At 42.4% G+C, this 18,594-nt stretch overlaps 2 protein-coding genes and 1 long non-coding RNA gene across 6 annotated transcripts in view; 2 read left to right on the plus strand and 1 right to left on the minus strand.

Annotated features, from left to right (window-relative positions):
- Nucleotides 1-573: 573 nt before the first annotated feature.
- On the plus strand, nt 574-5,092 carry LOC309333978 (heat shock transcription factor, Y-linked-like). The gene is made up of 2 exons (XM_081848103.1): nt 574-1,394; nt 4,219-5,092. The coding sequence occupies exons 1-2, from the start codon at nt 831-833 to the stop codon at nt 4,996-4,998; spliced, it is 1,344 nt and encodes a 447-aa protein (XP_081704229.1). The 5' UTR covers nt 574-830; the 3' UTR covers nt 4,999-5,092.
- Nucleotides 5,093-7,415: 2,323 nt separating this feature from the next.
- LOC309334035 (protein EOLA1-like) lies at nt 7,416-18,563 on the minus strand. 3 transcript variants are annotated; one of them, XM_081848220.1, is made up of 3 exons: nt 18,438-18,563; nt 12,023-12,309; nt 7,416-10,050 (listed from the first exon to the last, which is right to left on the minus strand). In XM_081848220.1, the coding sequence occupies exons 2-3, from the start codon at nt 12,273-12,275 to the stop codon at nt 9,827-9,829; spliced, it is 477 nt and encodes a 158-aa protein (XP_081704346.1). In that variant the 5' UTR covers nt 12,276-12,309; nt 18,438-18,563; the 3' UTR covers nt 7,416-9,826. The 3 variants fall into 3 exon arrangements, with proteins under 3 accessions (XP_081704346.1, XP_081704345.1, XP_081704344.1); XM_081848219.1 differs by lacking the exon at nt 18,438-18,563 and adding an exon at nt 18,243-18,306; XM_081848218.1 differs by lacking the exon at nt 18,438-18,563 and adding an exon at nt 18,243-18,306 and having other exon boundaries at nt 12,023-12,394.
- Nucleotides 13,265-18,594, plus strand: part of LOC309334045 — a 69,596-nt gene continuing 64,266 nt past the window's right edge. The window contains exon 1 of one of the 2 annotated variants that reach the window (XR_014152791.1): nt 13,265-13,370. This is a non-coding gene — a long non-coding RNA (uncharacterized lncRNA). Of the gene's footprint in view, nt 13,403-18,594 lie in introns of both variants that reach the window. The other variant, XR_014152792.1, reaches the window with a different exon arrangement.

Below are 18,594 nucleotides of genomic sequence, written 5' to 3' on the forward strand. Positions count from 1 at the left end.
GTAACCACATTTGCATATTTCTCATAAAGCTATGTATTTAACCAAGGTTCAGTATGCATCTAGTGTTTAACTTTAGTGTATGTATTAGGCAAATAGTATTAGCTGAAGGGAGTGGAGACTTGAAGTAGTGTTTGTCACTCTACACCTAAATTGTTAATGAACTTTTGCTTGTAAATGAGGATGCACAATTAAGCTACACAGAACAACAAGGTGGATCTAGCAAGTCAAACATGCTTCCTTTTCTGTAAGAGCAGGAAGGGTGGGTTCTTAGCTTTCTGTTCCTTACTATAAAATTACAGATTGAAATAGCCTAGAATAACTCCAGTTTCTGGGGTTATTATACCCCAATTTTGTTCTGAACTGTGTTACATGCAGTGGTGATATTGACACAATTCACTTTTCTTAAGAGAGTGTGCCGTGGGGTTTTTTGTATAGCATTCATGCAACACCTCGAGTAAAACCACCTTTAAGTGCAGGAAATTACACAAACAAATTTTCTTTAAAAAAAAATGGAAGTATGAACTTGCTTGTGCCCTCACTCTTGGAATTAAAGTCCAGTGGGTATGTGATGCTTTTATGGTGCATATTTTAAGGCAAATATTTGATAGGCTTTGTCCTAATTTTCCTTGTTCAGTGAAGATGCATAAATACTGTTCAGTCATTATGAAATCGTTCGCTAGGAAACCAGAGTTCATTTTGTGATGTCACACCTGCACAAGATAGGTCTCATTGTGATGTTCTAGAACTCCCTATTGAAGCTCCCTACAAGCTAGCATCATTTTTAATAGGCCTGCTGCTGCCTTATCAGCATGGTTTGACTAATAGTATAAATGGCTACAGCTGAAAAAAATTACCAGACTGAGAAGAGAGAAATAGACATGGACCTTCCTGCTGCACAGACTCAACACTTTTCAGCTGAAGATGAAATAGTTCATTCTGCAATCTCAATTTCATCTACTCCGTTGCATGATAAAACTGCAGCTGGTGACACAGTCTTGAGGTCTATGATAGAAGAAAATGCTTTTCAGGCTTTGAATGATGGACCCTGGGCAAAAAGACCACGGCTTACTCTCTGTGATGATAGTTCTCTTGAAGACAATGATTTCCTATCCCTCACTTTCCCAAAAAAACTCTGGAAAATTGTTGAAAGTGATCAGTTTAAGTCACTGTGGTGGGATGACGATGGGAATTGTGTAGTGATAGATGAAGAACTTTTTAAAAAGGAGGTTCTAGAGAGGAAAGGACCATTGCGCATTTTTGAAACTGACTGTATGAAAAGCTTCATTCGTCAGCTCAATCTCTATGGCTTTAGCAAGATGAGACAGAATTTTCAAAGGTCTGCCTCCCTTGTCGAATTTTTAGCAGAAGAAAAAGCTGCTTATGCATTTAGCAAGGTAAGACCATGGTGTGGTTTTTAAAAGGTAGACATTGCTCTAAGTTCACAGGTTGCTTACTGTGCAAGATCAGTCATTCTCCAGAAAAGGGAAAAAAGCAACACAGAATGGAAACAGGTACTTAAGAGAATGAGGAAAAATAGTGGATATTGAGCTACTTCAAGGCCAGGACACAATTGAGTGGACACAACTGAGACAATGTATATAGTGTTAGTAATTAGATTAATCCAGAAAGTCGCAAATGTTTCCCCATTCCCCAAATACAACACAATAATAATAATAATGCCTACTTCAAAGCTTTACCTCCTTTTCTTTTTAAGCTGCTAAACATATTTGAAAAGGAGGGGTTAATTTGTCATGTGAATTAGATAAATTCATTCAACATGGGACTTACAAATCCACTGAAACCTAAGATAATCAGCTAAAAAGCATCCTCACTATATGCCACTCACAATGAATACAGTTCATTCTGTATCTGCTCTTAATTCTCACAAGCCCTCTTCAAGGCATCTGAGTCATGCTCTGCCAGGCCACTCATGATTCATTATGGCAGCTTCTCAAAAGCTGACTCCAACTTTTGCTGTGACAAGAGGCTTTTCTGGATAAGTTGGAAAAGTGTACTTCATATTGTACTTTGCAATTATGGACTGCAACTTGCACAGAAAAAAAAATGGCTGGCTGGCTATTATACATTGCAGTTAGTGTAAGAGCACAACTCTATTTGGTTAGAGCATGGTGCTGATAATAAAAAGGTCATGGGTTTGATCCCCGAACAGGCCACCTGCTTATTCTTGCATTGCATCTATAATTCTATGATGCCTTTGCAATCCTTAATGTTATATTTCTTAAAGATAGTTTACTTCCCCGAATCTTTGCACTACCTCATTTAAAGATTACTAGGCCATTATTTTCATTTTTGAAGTCAAATTTGGATGTAGCCAGTCGAGTACCCCTGTAGAAGTGAACACTGAGGCACATTAAATATAAACAAAATGAAAGCTAGTTCTGTAAAGGCTCTTGTGATGGGAAGGCATGTTCAAAATCTTAAAATACATAGAATTCCATGAAGAGGTGAATGTTGATTACTAAATCAACTAAGCAAAATAATTGAAAGGCCTTGATAAAGGGGGAGGGAAACTTATGTGGTACAATATCCAGAAGAGCTATTCACGCAAATGGAAATTGCTCAGGAATGTCATCGTAAGGTTAGTGCCTGTTCAGTGTGAATACTAAATATAGCAGCAAAACACGTTCTGTGTGAGCTTAATGCTGTGCACAGACTGCACAAAATAGCAAATTATTTAGATTGGATAAATGGAAGTTATATCAATGCATTCAGATCTACATTCTGTCTCTTAAAAGTTAAGCACTCCTAAACCATTTATTACAGCATGAAAGATTTACAACAGAATCCTATGGGTGTCTGTTGAGACTCCCCCCCCCCCCCGTTAAATGTGCATAGGATGCAGTTTGTGTACATATCTCTCACTGAAACCAATGGGATATAGAAGCATTTAAATTTTCCTGGACTATGCCCACTGAGTTAAAGAAGGGGGAATAATAATAAATATAAATATGGCATTTATTCAAATTGACAACCAAGCATCCTGAACCTTTCATGACTGGAGAAAGACACTTTTTACCAGTAACTGCCAGTCCTTGTTTCAGGAATGTTCTAGGCACTTCATCTTCAGATAAATTATGATGCTAAAGGTGTCCCTATATGGGCAAACAAAAACCATCTAGTTTTGCAACTGTTTCCCCAAACAGATAAAAAGTTCTTAGTGCAGAAGGCATGTGGGATACGTGACTAGGGGTTTTCTATTATGCTTCTGTCTAGTATAAAGACTCCAATTTAGTTGCAAACAAACAAAATGGTTTATTTGCTAAAGCAACCAACTAATATGTGCACTTGTTCAATAATTCTATGAAGTGGTAGCTGGTGCTCATTGGAATGTGGTAGGGTGGGAAGCAGGGAGACTAACGGTAAGTGGAGTCAGAGCCAACTATTCCTAGTTTTGTTCCCATCTTCCTCCCTGCTGAGTTCTGCAAGGACAACATTGACACTAAGAAGGAGAAAACTGACAGGCAGTGCTACTCCCTGGGCTGGTGGGGGAGGACTGAGGACAGAGTAGAGTTAGTAGGGCCATGCCTATTACCCCTAATGGGGAAACAGGCCACAGATTCCCTATGACACTAATCCCTAGCATCCTAGCATCCTACTTTGGGGGCAGGACCCTAATCTGAAAAGCCTATTAAAAAATTGTCCAAGAGCACCCTAGAGACCAACTACGTTTTTCTGGGTATAAGCTTTTGTGTGCATGCAAACTTAGTTGGTCTCTAAGGTGCTACTGGACATTTTTTTATATATATTTCGACTGTGTCAGACTAACACGGCTACCTACCTGAATCTGAAAAACCTATATTCTGGATTTTAAGTCTAGATTCTTCAGAACAATACATCCACTCCCTTTGTAGTTTCTGAGCTCCTAGTACATTTAACAAGATCTGTACTCAAGTTTTGAAAATATATCACTTAGCTATTGTTTTTATTAAGCCTCCCAAAGGCATTATGCTGACAACATGTGCGCCACAAAATTCCTTCCTCCTGCTTTGTAGCAAACTCTATGCCAGTTTCCACCAACTCAGTTCATAATTATAAGATTACAGAACTGAATCAATAGAGGTAGGATGTAAAATCCCACAATTCAGAACCATTGTGTGAAAATTGAAACATAGAGACTGTCATTTTGCATTGCTTCGCTGTTGCATTTCTCTTTGAAACCTTATGTTAACTCCATCCCATCCTCTGTTTTTATTCTAGTTACAGTTCTACCACAACCCAAATTTTAAGAGAGGCTGTCCTCACCTTCTTGCAAGGTGCAAGAGAAGAGTTGGAATCAAAAACACACCACCCATTGCTTTCTCCTTAGATGAGGACTTCAGTGAAAGCTGCTTGAAGAGCAGGTCAAGAAGCCCAGAAGGTCAAACTACTCTGGGTCCTGCTACTAGGGAAAGTAACTTCCTTGCAGCTTCCCCAAAGGACAAAATGCACAAAGCTGGACTCCGAAAACCTACTATGCCGAAGGGCCTTGCTGGAGCAGCAGCCCGGCTGAGAAGTGGATACGCTGCTTCCCCTCCAACCCCTTTGAGGTCCTCTGACCAAGCAGCCCCGGAGGACAATGACAACAAAGTGAACCAGCTAGCTCCCTTCCTTTTGCCCCAGCACACCAATCATGCTCGAGTCAGCACACATGAGATCGACTCGACCACCACCACATCTGCTACCTCTTTGTATCATGTCATACCTCCTGTACCCAACAGCCCCTTTGCACCGGTGATGGGGTTGCCAGCCTTTCCAACCATGTACCCAGACTTATCAGCCATGCAGGCTCATTGGGCCAGTTTACTCCCGTTCTGTAACCCATGGTTTTCCATGCCCATGATAGCAGCGGCTTCTGCCATTTCCATGTCAAGATCTTCCCATCATCATCGAACTCCTTCATACCACCATTGCCCTAATTGCAACTGTGCTTCAAATGCTACTTCTGCTTCCAAAGGAGTTGGACCCAAAGCGGCAGACTACAGTGGTTACCATCGATGAAACAGAGGGCAGACTGGAAAACCCCCACCCCTTTTTAAAATAGAGAAAATCAGAATGACGTGGACTGAAGAATAAAACCTCTTTCTTTCCTTTCCTCCTGTCTTGTCTACCTAGGTTAACTGTTTGTATTTCATCATAGAGGGATTCGGAGTAACTTGTTTCCTACAATGGTCTAGTTGTGTGAAGTGTAGACTTTAAAAAGGGAATAGTAGGATAATAGTCAATTTTATTTGGGTTGCCAGCTTTCTGCTGTTCCTGCAGATGAAAACTGTAATGCACACTTACTTGGGAGTTTTCTCTGTCATCCAATGGGAGTATTTGAAGCAAGTGGATTGCCACCAGAAGGAATGCATTAGCTGAACTATACAGCCCAAGCAAAATAGGAACACCTCATGCTTTATGATGGCATGAGAAAACAAGTGGCCAAGATGGTTTTGAAAACTAGTTTGAAGTTCTAAAAATGAGTGAGTAGCACTATAACCTAAGAAGGAATGGCTTTGCCAGGTATAACACACACTCTTATTTCGGGAGAGGGCAGATTTTGATGGAGACACTTGAATTATCTCTCATTCAATACTGTCCTTTGTAAACCTTTCACATGTTTTGTTTGATATGCAATCAAAAACAAAAAAGGATAAGTTTGCAATAAGCATCTTCTACACCAAAATAAAGTACACTGAGAGTTCAGCAGAGTCAATGATAACTGCTACAAGACCAACAGAGCAGAAGAACAGGCGTTGGCCTCAATGACATGTTAGATGACATGTTGAATTAGATAATACGATACGAGGGATGGGGTGGGGGAGAAGAGTGTGTTAGTTCTAGTTAACAGTCAAAAGGCGTGGTCTGGTGTGTATTAAAATAGCTGTTATGCGAACATGTTATATGTGGGGTGGCCTCTGAAGATTGTTTGGAAGCTTCAGCTGGTGCAGAATTCAGCCACCAGGTTACTCACCAGGACAAGACAGTTTGAGCATGTAACACCAATCCTGGCCTGACTGCACCGGCTGCCAATTAGTTTCCTGGCCCAATTCAAAGTGCTGGTTTTGACCTACAAAGCCCTCAATGGCTCAGGACCACAATACCTCAAGGACCGCCTCTTTCCACATGAACCTACCCAGACCCTGAGATCATCTTCTGAGGCCTTTGTTTGCGTGCCTCCTCCATGAGAAGTCTGGAGGGTGGCAACACAAATATGAGCTTTTTCTCCAGTGGCTCCCCACTTGTGGAATAGTCACCCCAGAGAGGCTCGCCTGGCACCTTCATTACATATCTTTAAGCAGCAGGTGAAAATGTTTCTCTTTAAGCAGGCCTTTGGCTAAAACCTTTTAAACTGTCTGTGGGGTGTGCGTTTTTGTTTACTATGTTACTTTTTTGTTTCTATATTGTAAACTACTTTGCGATCTTCAGATGAAGGATGGTATAGAAATTTAAATTAATTAATTAATTAATTAATTAATCATCATCTCCATAAGGAGAAACCATGGGACAGAGTTATTGGCTACTTAAACCTGTCAAGGACGTCAGTGCCAGTAGTTGAAGAAACTCCTTTACATTTGGTATGTCAAGTCCAACTTTTAAAACTTCATTTATTATTACCCACTATTGCATTTATAGCCATATTTATAGTTTGCTCATTTCAGTTTGTCATGTTTGTATTGCAGTTAAACAGGTCAGCACCTGCAATGCTGAGAAGCTCTATTTTGAAGGGATCAAAGACAGGATAGTTAGAATCTTTAAAGGGTTTGAGTTTAGTGTGCCGTTCCTGTACCTGTTGAAGGAATTTGAAATTTGCTCTCCACCTTCTTTTTTGTTAAATGGCGCTAGAATAAATATGCATCCAAGCAAATAGTAAAGGAACACATCATATATGGGCCTTATTCTCTCATCCCCAAATACTTAGCATGAGAAGCCAGCTCTGACATTGAATAACCAATGATTGGATTTTATAAAAAGCCAGGGAAGTTGCCATATTCACTGCTGCACAGTTGACATGTTAAGGTCACAAAAGACGTGAAAGATACCATTGTGGTAGTTTTCAGCTAGTTTTAAAGCGGCATTTTGCTTTACAGTGAAAGCCTCATGTTTGTTACTTAATTCTTTCATGTGTTTATTTTGTATATTTTTTAAATATATGCTCTTTTTAAAATCTAGGACAGTGTGCAGATACTCAATGAAACAGAATCCCCCCCCCCAAAAAAGATCCTAATATGATGCAATAATAAATAATATATTGTGTGTTCATTATGAGGTTTGACATTCATCTATAAACTGCTTCAGATTTCTGTCATGGCGCCAGCTTCTGTTATGAGATCTAGATTCTAGATAATTGGGCAAATACATGTCTGGAAGTACAACAACAAATGTTTTGAAATAAAAACCAGTGTTTCTAATAATCCTACTTTCATATACAGTACTGTATTGAAATGTAGCTACTGTTTTTATTGTGGAGTATTTCAGAAGTACCGGTACACTGGATGCCACATTATATCAAAATTACAATAATAGCAAGTAAATTACATAGTAATATTAAAGCATAGATAATAATTTGTCATATTCTAAAAGAGCAGTTGGACTGTTAAATATTAACATCTACCTGTAGATGTAACAAGCTTTTAAGATGTCCAGAATTACTCAGAAAGAAGGAAGGAATGGATATAATCACTTTTTGAAATACTTTGCTTGCCAGGGCTCACTTCAGGGCTGGCCCACCCATGAAGCAAAGTGAGGCGACTGCCTTAGGCAGCAGGATTCACAGGGCAGCAGATACTGATGTCTATCTTCAATCACCCTTTCTTTTCTGGTGGGGAGGGAAGGTGCCATTTTGTGATTCGCCTCAGGTGCCAGAATGTAGTTCTCCGGGCTGGGAGCTGCAGAGTCCTGTAGCTCATTTTGCAGAGGAAAACCATGTGGGTGAGTGTCAGTAAACGAGGGGAAATAAGAGAGATGAGTGGGGGGTGCTCGTGTAATCGCACTGTATACAAGTTGTACAAGTGACAATAAAGTATTTCAATTTCAATTAGTAGGGGAGTTCTAAAAATGGTGCAATCCATGTGAATCTGAACTAGCTGTCATAACTCATAAATGCTTTTTACATAGATGATTTTATATGCGCACACTAAAAATGCAATGGCCCAAAGAAAATTCAGAATGCTAAAAAATCTCACTTTATACCTCTGAGAGGCCCAAGTGACCTGCCAAACATTCTTAGAATAAAACATCACATTGAACTCCGGTATGGGAAGCAGAAATACCTTTACATCCCTATGGTGCCAAGGTCATTGAGGTGGCATTTCTTTTCCTCATCCTTAGTCTTGGTCAACATAACAGAGCCCACCACTGACCTATGGGGAAAGGGAGTGTGGCTGAGCAGCATAATAAAACAAAAGATGGTGAACCTTTGGCACTGTAGATGTTGCTGGACTCCAGTTTCCATCTGCACCAGCCAGGATGACTCCTGGCCAGGTGTGATGGGAACTCTACCCCAGGAACAACTGGAGTATTATCAGTTACCCACCCCTGATCGAAAGAAAAGTAGACCACATCCTCCTTAGCAGGTTTAATAAACATCCATAGCATTTCTAAGTACAGTGGTACCTCGGGTTAAGTACTTAATTCGTTCCGGAGGTCCGTACTTAACCTGAAACTGTTCTTAACCTGAAGCACCACTTTAGCTAATGGGGCCTCCAGCTGCCGCTGTGCTGCCGCCGCACGATTTCTGTTCTCATCCTGAAGCAAAGTTCTTAACCTGAGGTACTATTTCTGGGTTAGCGGAGTCTGTAACCTGAAGCGTATGTAACCTGAGGTACCACTGTAACAGGATCCATTTCTATAGAAGCATAGTACTGTGTACGGCATTACATCCACAAATAGCACAAGGGGCATAGGAAGCTGAAAGGGCAGTTGCAAAGTAGTGAGGAAGACTCTGAATGGAGCATTTAAATGAGTTTACTAAAAAGGGGTGCAGGGCATGGATTAGCCATTTGTGATGAGACCATAGACCCAATAGGAGCAGAGGAATTAAGAGTGAAAGCTCTGGGGGAGGGAGGGAGATTACCGTAACTGATGATCTGTTTATTTCACTTAATTAAGAAAAAGTGTTTAATATTCCATAATGTGCATGTAAATGATAATTAATATTTATTTATACTCCTCTCCCCCCCCATGGAACTTAAGGTGGTTTACAGATAAAAACAAGAACCACTAAAAACAGGAAAATCAATTATTAAACTACAATTAAACAATGATAGAATTAAAACTACATACGTATTTAAGACCTGTTTGAAACATGCCAATAATTACAGAAAAATGGCATGGCACCAGCCCTTTCATTAAAAGCAGTCAGTTTCCCAAAGCCTGTTGGAACAAAAACGTCTTTCATCTGTTGGCAGAAGGACAACAAGGAGGGAGCCAGTCTAGCTTCTCTAGGAAGGGAGTTCCAAAGTCTGGGAGCAGCCACCATGAAGGCCCTCCACTACATCCCCTCCTGTGCATGCCTGTGAAGGTGGCAGAACAAAGAGAAAGGCCTCCCATGAAGATCTCAACATCTGGGCAGGTTTGTGTGGGCGGATACGGTCTTTCAGATAGCTTGGACCTAAGATGGATAATTCACAATAATCCACATCTAAGAAGCTTCAACAAAGCATACTTTTACTGGTGACCCCAACTATTCCATTAATGTTCTCCATTTGCAAGAGTGATAACACCAAGGTATAAGGCACTTGCTCACTTTATAATAGTGGTCTACATTAAGGTCAGTAGAAGAAAATTATTCCACTTCAGTAGCTTGGAAAATGTAGAGTTAAGGGACCATAAAGAAAAAAAATCTTCAGGAGTAGTCCAAAGAAGGAATCAGCTCCTCTGGGATGTCCACCTGCCAGACATCTTTGCGTCCTCGTTTGGGAATAGGTTCCAATAACCATCTGGGGTTTGAAATAACTGTCAGGTATTTCTGCTCCAGGCCTGAGAGGATGGCTTTATTTTCTAGTACCAAAATGTCTTCAGGAGGCAAGAGTTCTGGGCACTGTGATGTCTCCCCAATGTCAATTAGTCCTGTATTTAAAACACAAATATTGCTATAATTTTCTTCCTAAAAAAATGAAATTACTGGCCTATTTATTTTTATTTGCAGGACTTTATCCTGCCCTTCAGTTTGAAGCTTTTGGGGCAGTTTACAGAATGTAATAAAATACAGTAATAAGACAAAGAAGAATACAATGCTTAATGACAGCATCAAACTTTAAAAAGTCAGGAGATAAAAGAGATTAAAAAGATCTGGGTGGGCAGACTTCTCCTGGAATCTAAACGATAATAGTATGGATACCACATGAGCCTTCGCAAGGAACAAACTCCATAAATGGAACCCTTTGGAAAAGTTGCTTGCTCTCACAATAAGTAGATACCCAATAGGCTAACAGATGGGGGAATTGGTATTTGTGGTATAGTTCCAACTCTCTCGTGCATTTTCCCTTGCTTTGTGACATTCCCCCAGTGCTTCCTTTCCCCTCTTTAACCTATTTACTAGTGTGTATGAGAGGAGTCTGGATCCTGCCAACCTAGCAGTTTGAAAGCACATCAAAGTGCAAGTAGATAAATAGGTACCGCTCCGGCGGGAAGGTAAACAGCGTTTCCGTGCACTGCTCTGGTTTGCCAGAAGTGGCTTAGTCATGCTGGCCACATGACCTGGAAGCTGTACGTCAGCTCCCTCGGCCAATAAAGCGTGATGAGCGCCGCAACCCCAGAGTCGGTCACGACTCGACCTTTACCTTTACCTATGAGAGGAGTATAGAAACCATTGGTCCTCTTTGTATGCTGCTGCAAATGGTGCTTCCAGCCAGAGCCTTTGTAGTAAGCTTAGCAGTCATGGGATAAGGGAGTGGGTCCTATGGTGGATCAGTAACTACCGGTAAAGAACAGGAAGCACAGAGTAGTAGGAATAAATAGGTAGTCCTCACAATAGTGTGCTATGGGACCAGTGCCTTTTTAAACTTGTTCATAAATGATCAGGAGTTAGGTGTAAGCAACAAAATGGCCGTTTCCTAATGACACCAATAAAGCTAAATTTGGGGAGATTTAGGACAGGCAAAAAGGAAGTGCGTCTTCATGCAGCACATGCTTAAATGATGAAATTTGCTACCGCAAGATGTAGCACTAGTTGCCAGCTTGGGAAACTTCAAGAGAGGATTAGAAAGATCACAAACAGGGGAGTGTTATTGCACTCGTGTGAATTTTCAGTCTGGTTAGCCACTGTGACAGCAGAGTAAATGCGCCTTGATAGGTAAGACAAAAGGCCTTCTTTAAGTTTCTTATAAAACACAGAACCTACAATACAGAAGTTAAGTGTATTACTTTAAATTCTCAGTGTGCAACTGGCTAAAATGCAGATTGCATGCATAACTTTTCTTTGCATAACTTTTCTTTTCTTTTTTAATAGAAGTTGAACATTCAGGGAGGTAACCTGAATATTTACTAGGGGACTAGGCTGTCTTAGCTAATTTGCTTCCTACTTTATGGCCATAGCCTTGAAAGGGACCGCACCATTTGATGAACCTTCTTCCAGTTTCTCTGCCCTTCCCCTTGATCTGTGCAGGATATACTTTCCCAGACGTACTTTCACCATCCTCATGATAGAATATGAGCAGATTCTGTAGACTGGGGTGGGCAGAAGTAAAATAATAATAATAATAATAATAATAATAATAATAATAATAATAATACAGTGGTACCTCTAGATACGAACGGGATCCGTTCTGGAGCCCCGTTTGCATCTAGAAGCAAATGTAACTAGCAACGGTACGTCTGTGCACGCATGCATCGCTTTTCGCCGCTTCTGTGCATGCGTGTGATGTCATTTTGAGTGTCTGCGCATGCGCAAGCGGCGAAACCCGGAAGTAATGCGCTCCGTTACTTCCAGGTTGCCACGGAGTGCAACTAAAAGCGTATTCAACCCGACGTATGACTGTACTCTACAAAGTCAGCATTTCATGTCTACTGGAAGTTTAAAAGTTGAGCCACTGTCACTTACCTGCCACAACACCTCTTCCAAACCTTTCACCTGCATCCAATAGCTCTTCAATTTGAGTCACTGTCATCCCAAGCCTGTTTGTGAGGATGTCTTTCCAGGCTTTGTCGTCCCAGTCTTTAAAAGCAATGTGGACAGCAATGGTACAGGACTCGTACTGGGCCAGCAATGGTCGCCAACGGGTCTCTATTGTTTTTACTTCGTTTAAAACCAACCCAGCATAAGGTTGCCGGAAGGAAAGGCAGGGAAACTTCATTCTTCTTTACTTCTTTAGTCCTTTCTTGCATCACCTTTATTTCCAAACAAACAATTTAAAACCAGAATGAGGAACACATATTCTCTCTCGGCAAGTGTTCAGCGATTGCATGAATCTGCCTGCCAAATTTAAAAAATGAGGGGTGCTTAAAAGCTGCAACATGACTTGGGAATTCAAAAGATATTTCAGTTGAATTAATATAATTTAGTTTTGTAAGTAAAATGTGTGTAAAATTGTTTAGAAAACATTAAAAATGATTGCTAAATAGTTGCAGTTATATTATGTAGTAATATAATTATTACTAAGTACTACCTGACTTTTCAGAAGATGAAATTGAAATTATTTGGTTTCTGAAAGCAGTTTATGGGCTTCTTCCTCCATTGTAGGTTTACCAAGTGAAATGCTGTCTAAATCACAAAAATAGCAGCGCATTTGGACTTCTCACTCCCAAAAACATGTTTCAAGACCTCTTCTCACTGAGGACATTTGCTAAAGCTATGTCTCGCCCGCTAAAATGGTGTGCCCTAAGCGATGCCACAGAGATCCTCAACTACCACATGAATCTCCTTCTTCTTATTTTACACAGCACAGTATTTCAAATAGCTGTCATTCCAGCCCACCTTGGCTTGTGAGGCAGACCCTTTGCTGACTATTTTAGTCCCATGTGCACAGAAGTGCAGGGGGCAGGAGGCTGGCGTCCAAAATGCATGCGTAAAGGTTTAATCGCAAGAGCTGCAGAACCCAGTGATGTCATACACCCTGCGGCAGTTGGGCAGTTGGAACCGTTATGGCAGTTACATCTTAGCAGTTAGAGCAGCAGGTTATGTTCTGTTGTGCCGCCTCAGAGTCGGTTAGTCTGTGACACTTTAATCTACGAAAGACATAGCTGTCAACTTTCAGATTTGAAAATATGGGATCAGCAGCCTCGAAAGTAAGGGATCAGCAGCCTCACCTGTCCTGGGAACAGTCTACGGGATATCAAACAATCCGGGATAGCAGCGGGAAGTGGCGCTGGAATAAGGGAATTTCCCGCAAAAAAAAGGGAAGGTTGACAGCTATGGAAAGACCATGTTAGCAATTCAAGAAAAATCGACCGTATGCATTACCTATTTAATCTGCAGCTGCAAGTACACTAAGTAAACGTCAGGTGTTGTTTTAAACTTTATTTGTGTGTGTGTGTATAATTTTTTTTCTTCTTTTACAATTTAGAATACTGCTTTAAACATCCTTAAAATACCTTCCCTTCTTCTCTTTCCATGGTTCATTTTGCATATCATAAATCCCTGCTTTTTTACTTTTACAAAAACTAAACCATTCAGTATTCCATTATTCAAAACTTATTTACATCGCTGAATTTATCTTAATGCTGCTAACGTTTTCAAGTGTACACAATTCCCCCCAAAAAATATTCAATAAACGTTTTCCAATCTTCTCTAAACGTATGTTCTTCTTGTTCTCTTATTCTATATATTAAATCTGTGAGTTGTGCATATTCCGTCAACTTAAGATGCCACTTAGTTGGGACCTCGCATGTTTTCCATTTTGGGGCTAACACAGGCTGCAGTAATGGCATACATAAATAACCTTTTTTGACACTTGGGAAGTTGATGTAAACTTTTAAAGGAGAGGGTCTTGCGTAGTTTCTACAGGAGGGAAAACAGAACTAATCAAAGGCCAAGCAGCCCAGGGCTATTACTATGCAATTTGGGAACTAAAACTAATCCCCAAAAAGGAGGAATTTTAAGAAAGGATGCTTCCTGGGGAGCAGTTCCCATGGCATGCAGCAGGATCTTTCCTTTTTCTCTCTCTGAGTGAAGCCTCCTCCTGAGCCCATGCTGCACTTGTCTTCACCACCCTCCGCACCTCCTCCACCTTTTAACACCAGAGTGTGAGTTGCCAGTTACAGAAAGGGACTAAACCTCACCTGGCTAACCCATGGCTTTTCCTTGCAGCCATGCGCAGGACTGGGAGTCGCCGTAGAGGGAAGGGAGGGAGTGGGGTTCCCAAGGGTCATCTAGCCCAACCCCCTGCAGTGCAGGAAGCAGTTAATGAATTATGGAATCACGGAGTTGAAAGGGGTCCTGATGGGTCATCTAGCCCAGAGTACGTGTAGCAAGGTCTGGTGGTACCCAGTGCAGAATTTTTTTTGTCACCCCCGCCCAGTGGAGCTGGCCCAGTCTCCAAAGGCACCTTTGCGCCTTGCCAGCAATGTCCGGCCGCATCCAGCGCTTTCCCCGCCTGTCTGGGCTGGGTGATCGGGCTGGTTCCGGAGGGGAAAGCGAGCTCCCTACGTAGCGCCTAGGCTGCTAGAGGTCCCTGATTTCCAAAAAGCCATAGGGGCAAGGGCGGGGGGATGTTGTCCAATGGCAACAGCCCCCCCCCCAACCTTAACTGAGAAGATCATGTTTTTAACCCCCCGATATCTCATGGTAATATGTGGGAAGTTTTTTTGGCGTGAACTGTAAGAATCTGATTTGATATTTTAAGCAATGTAGTTAATGTGTTGTTTGTTATGTTTTATGTGTGATGTGCAACTTGAAAATGAATAAAAATATTGTTAAAAAAGAAGATAACGTCTATATCTATAGCTATAAATGTAGTGGTTTTCTATCTAACTACATATATTAATTAACATAGCAAATTAAGGCTGATTATGTTATCACTAATTACTTTTGTTCTGAATAATCAGTGTTTTTGCCGCATACTTTAAACTCAACCACTTAAGAGATTTTCTTTACAATTAATTGGCATGCAAATTCTGTTGAATAAATGCATAATAATCTCAGCCTATATTTTATACATCCCATAGTCATTTTACTCCAATGTTAAAAACATGTTGAATATTAGTATTGCTACCTATATGACTTATTAGTCACTTACTACAATAAATCTCTAAACAACATAAAAAAGTTAAGGCACAAATGTGTAGGACAAAACCGTAACAATACATTTCAGTAACACCATTTCAGTAATACATAAACAGACCCAGCTGAACCCCCTCCCTGCAATATTTCAACCAATAGGCCATTATCAAGCTAATCATAATCCATCAAGTTTTAGTTTAGCGTCAGAAAGATGGCTTAGCATTTATGATGGTGCCATGTGGACCCCTAAATAAATTTGTTAAAGTGGTCCTGGTTTCTTCATTCTTTTAGCAGCTTCAGGTGTTTTAATAAGACATTAGTACTAATACGGGGTCTTGCTTCTGAATAATCACACATAGAATCACATTCTACACCTAACTATTTTAACGCCTGCAAAACAGAACCTTTTCCAATAAAGCCCAGCAATGGTATTTTTTATAAGATGCTTCTGTTTCTTTTTATTTTTAGTGATTGTAATTTTAAAATTGCTTTTAACACTGTATTTTAAATGTCTGCAACCCAGCCCAGGGCCTTAGAGCGAACAGTAGTTAACAAATTAAAATAATAATAATAATAATAATAATAATAATAATAATAATAATAATAATAAATAGAAATGGGAGATAGGGTAAACTTGATGCTCGAGTTTCCGAAAGAAACATATTGTGGGTGCCTTCAAGCGACTTCCGATTTGCCCGGCCTCCTCACCTAGGGGTTAGCCCTCCTCCCTGAATCTTGATGTGTCAGGACTGGCTGTAGTTACTGAAGAAAAAGTGCTGTCTGCATGTGCTCAGGGGCACTCTTGCTTGCAATATTTTCATGAGTCCGAGATGAAGTTGGGCAGAGGGAGAGGGAAATCACGCAAAGAGGGACGGCCCTTTATTTTATTTTTTTACTTTTTACATTTATACGCCACCTCCTGCAAGGTCACAGTGGCCTGTATGGTTCTCCCCACCCACTCACAACAACAACCTTGCAAGGTTGACTGAGAGACTGCTCCAAGGTCATCCAGGCAGCTTGATTGCTGAGTGGGGATTTGAACCCTGGTTCTCCCAGGTCCTAGCCTGACTTCTAATTCCTCTTCCCCTTCCCTCTCTCCTCTGAGGAGTCCCAGCAAGAGGCCAGCACCCTGTTTTCTCACTTCTGGGGAGCCCACAAGCAGAGCATTGGTGGAGGGGGGGGAGGAAGCAGGTGACCCCGCTGGACTTTGTCCTCCACCCCAAAATAGGTGTCCAGAGAAGACCAGTAGCATCCTGAACACTCCTTTTTATTAACTAAAACTATTTTAAGCTCATGACCTGCTGTCACTCCCCCCCTGGCCATGACTCCTCACTGCTTTCCATTTGCAATTTTTTTCTTTGTTTTCAGCTTTCTCCGCCCTGCCATTTCTTTCTCCCTGTGTTTTTCCTCCTCCGCACGTGCATCAACTCCTCCAATGTTTCAGGAGCTCCCACAAAACCTTTCCTTTTGCCCCCTCCCCAGCTCAGCTCCCATCAGACCTGAAACCCTGTTTCAGCTAGGAAGTTGCAAGCCATTTAAAGACCGTTTTTTAAAAAAATTAGGGGAGGTGTCACAGAAACTGTGCTTTTAAGTTCTCCATAAATTATCTGGGGAATTCTAAAGCTTGCCCCCTTTTTTGTGGCTTCTGAAGTTGACCCTAATAAAGGTTATTACCCAACTGTTGAGCTTGGAATATTCTTCCTATAGACACAGCTATGGTTTGCTTTTTATAATATGCATCTTTCTGCAGGAATATTTACTTTTGGTTGGTTGGTTGAAGGGGGACACTGGGGTGCTGTTTCTCTTTTTTTTAAAGAAATGTTATAAGATCTGGTACTACAAAGCCATCACAAGGCACTAGCCAAAAGCAGGTTTACTAAAGGGATGGGCGCTTGTACTTTTGGCAGCAGCAGCACAGTACGAAATTTAGGTGAAGCACGTACAGGCTGGGGAACCTACTCCTCCACCTGGTGTTCTGTGTGTGGCTGTTGTCATTATGCACTTGGTAAAGGTGCATTAAGTTCTCTTTAAGGAAAAGAGGAGAAAGCAATCTATCCTGGCTCTTCCTTTTAAATTGAGGACTATTATCAGCGCAGCCCCAAACAATATTTACTCAGCAAGTGAATCCAACAAACTTCGACTGGGTTTACTTGCGGGGAAGTGTGCATAAACCTGCAGCCTGGCTCCTCCAACCCTCTCCTCTAGTGCGAAGGCTGAGGAGAGGAAAGAGCAGCGGCGAGCAAAGCGCAAGGGAAGTGAAGCTCATAGGACTGACTCTTTACTTCTCTTATTTCCGTGTTTCTGCTCTCCCGCATGCGCGGGACTCAATCTCTTCAGACCGTGCCATTAGCAGATCATGGTTGCGGGGGGTGCCCGCTCTTTCCCCAGCCACTATTCTCGAGCTTATTCGCCCCTGGAAGCTTTCTGCTTTAAAGCTGTGGTAACACTGACTAGCCTTTGATTCAGTCCCTCGTTTTGGCTTTGGCCTCCCCACCCATTTCCGGACGTTGGTACACTCCTATCCCAGCAGATCCTGTGGCTGGGCAAGACCACCTCACTTGCCCCATGGGGCCGAATCATAGCTGTCAAGCTTTCCCTTTTTTAAAGGGAAATTCCCTTATTCCGAATAGGATTCCTCGCAAGAAAAGGGAAAAGTTGACAGCTATGGGCCGAATGTGGACCCCCCCCCTTTCAGGCTGAAAGAGAGTGACATTCGGCGTCCCCCCCCCCCTCCACTCCCAAGCCTACAGGGAGCCGAGGGAAGGGGGAGAGCGGCAGCAGCCGCTTTGCCACTCTCTGGGTTTGAGGGGGGGGGGTCGCGGGCGGTGGGGGGGCGCGCCTAATGGTACCCCCCCTCAGCCTGGCACCTGCTGCGGGCCGCACCCCCGTTGCTACGCCCCTGATCCAGCCCAACCCCCTGCAATGCAGGAATCGCAGAAGAGGGTCGCCCAATCTCCGTTTTGAAACTTCCCGAGGGAGTCTAGCTTCCTGCTTACCTAGCAGGTGTACTGCTGCTTGTTCTTGCCCCCGGTGCGCTCACAGGGTACCCCCCACCCCCACCCCTCCGAAATCCTGAGGCGGGGAGTTCCGCGAGACAGCTCACTCCACGGCGCCCAGGCCTCTCTCTCTCTCGCCTTCCTCCGACCACGGGCGCTGAACTTCTCCCCACCCCCGTCCCCAACGATGGCGCCTGTTCCTGTCCCTTCACGCCCCCGCCCTCGCCCGCCAAGGTTGGAGGCCGGCCGAAGCCGCGGCCTCTCTGCCGCCCCCTGTCCTGCTTTCCGCGCACCGCCCTCACCTCCCGCCGCGGCAATGCTCGGCTCCGCCGTTGCCCAGGCTGCGAAGAGCGCAGTTTATTCATACGATGCTCGCCTCCCTTCTTCCCTACAGGGGGTCTCCTCATAAGATGGAAATCATGGCGCCGGAAGCGGCGGGGGGAGTCTCTTTCCCCTGCC

Source organism: Podarcis erhardii (genome assembly GCF_964252035.2).
Source record: "Podarcis erhardii genome assembly, chromosome: Z".
Taxonomy (NCBI): Eukaryota; Metazoa; Chordata; class Lepidosauria; order Squamata; family Lacertidae; genus Podarcis; species Podarcis erhardii.

Coding starts and splice junctions, on each gene's coding strand:
- LOC309333978 (XM_081848103.1), top strand. CDS start 831: ATGGCTACAGCTGAAAAAAATTACCAGACTGAGAAGAGAGAAATAGAC. Junction 1,395..4,218: donor CTGCTTATGCATTTAGCAAG/GTAAGACCATGG, acceptor TTTTTATTCTAG/TTACAGTTCTACCACAACCC.
- LOC309334035 (XM_081848220.1), bottom strand. CDS start 12,275: ATGAAGTTTCCCTGCCTTTCCTTCCGGCAACCTTATGCTGGGTTGGTT. Junction 10,051..12,022: donor TGGAAGAGGTGTTGTGGCAG/GTAAGTGACAGT, acceptor TTTTAAATACAG/GACTAATTGACATTGGGGAG.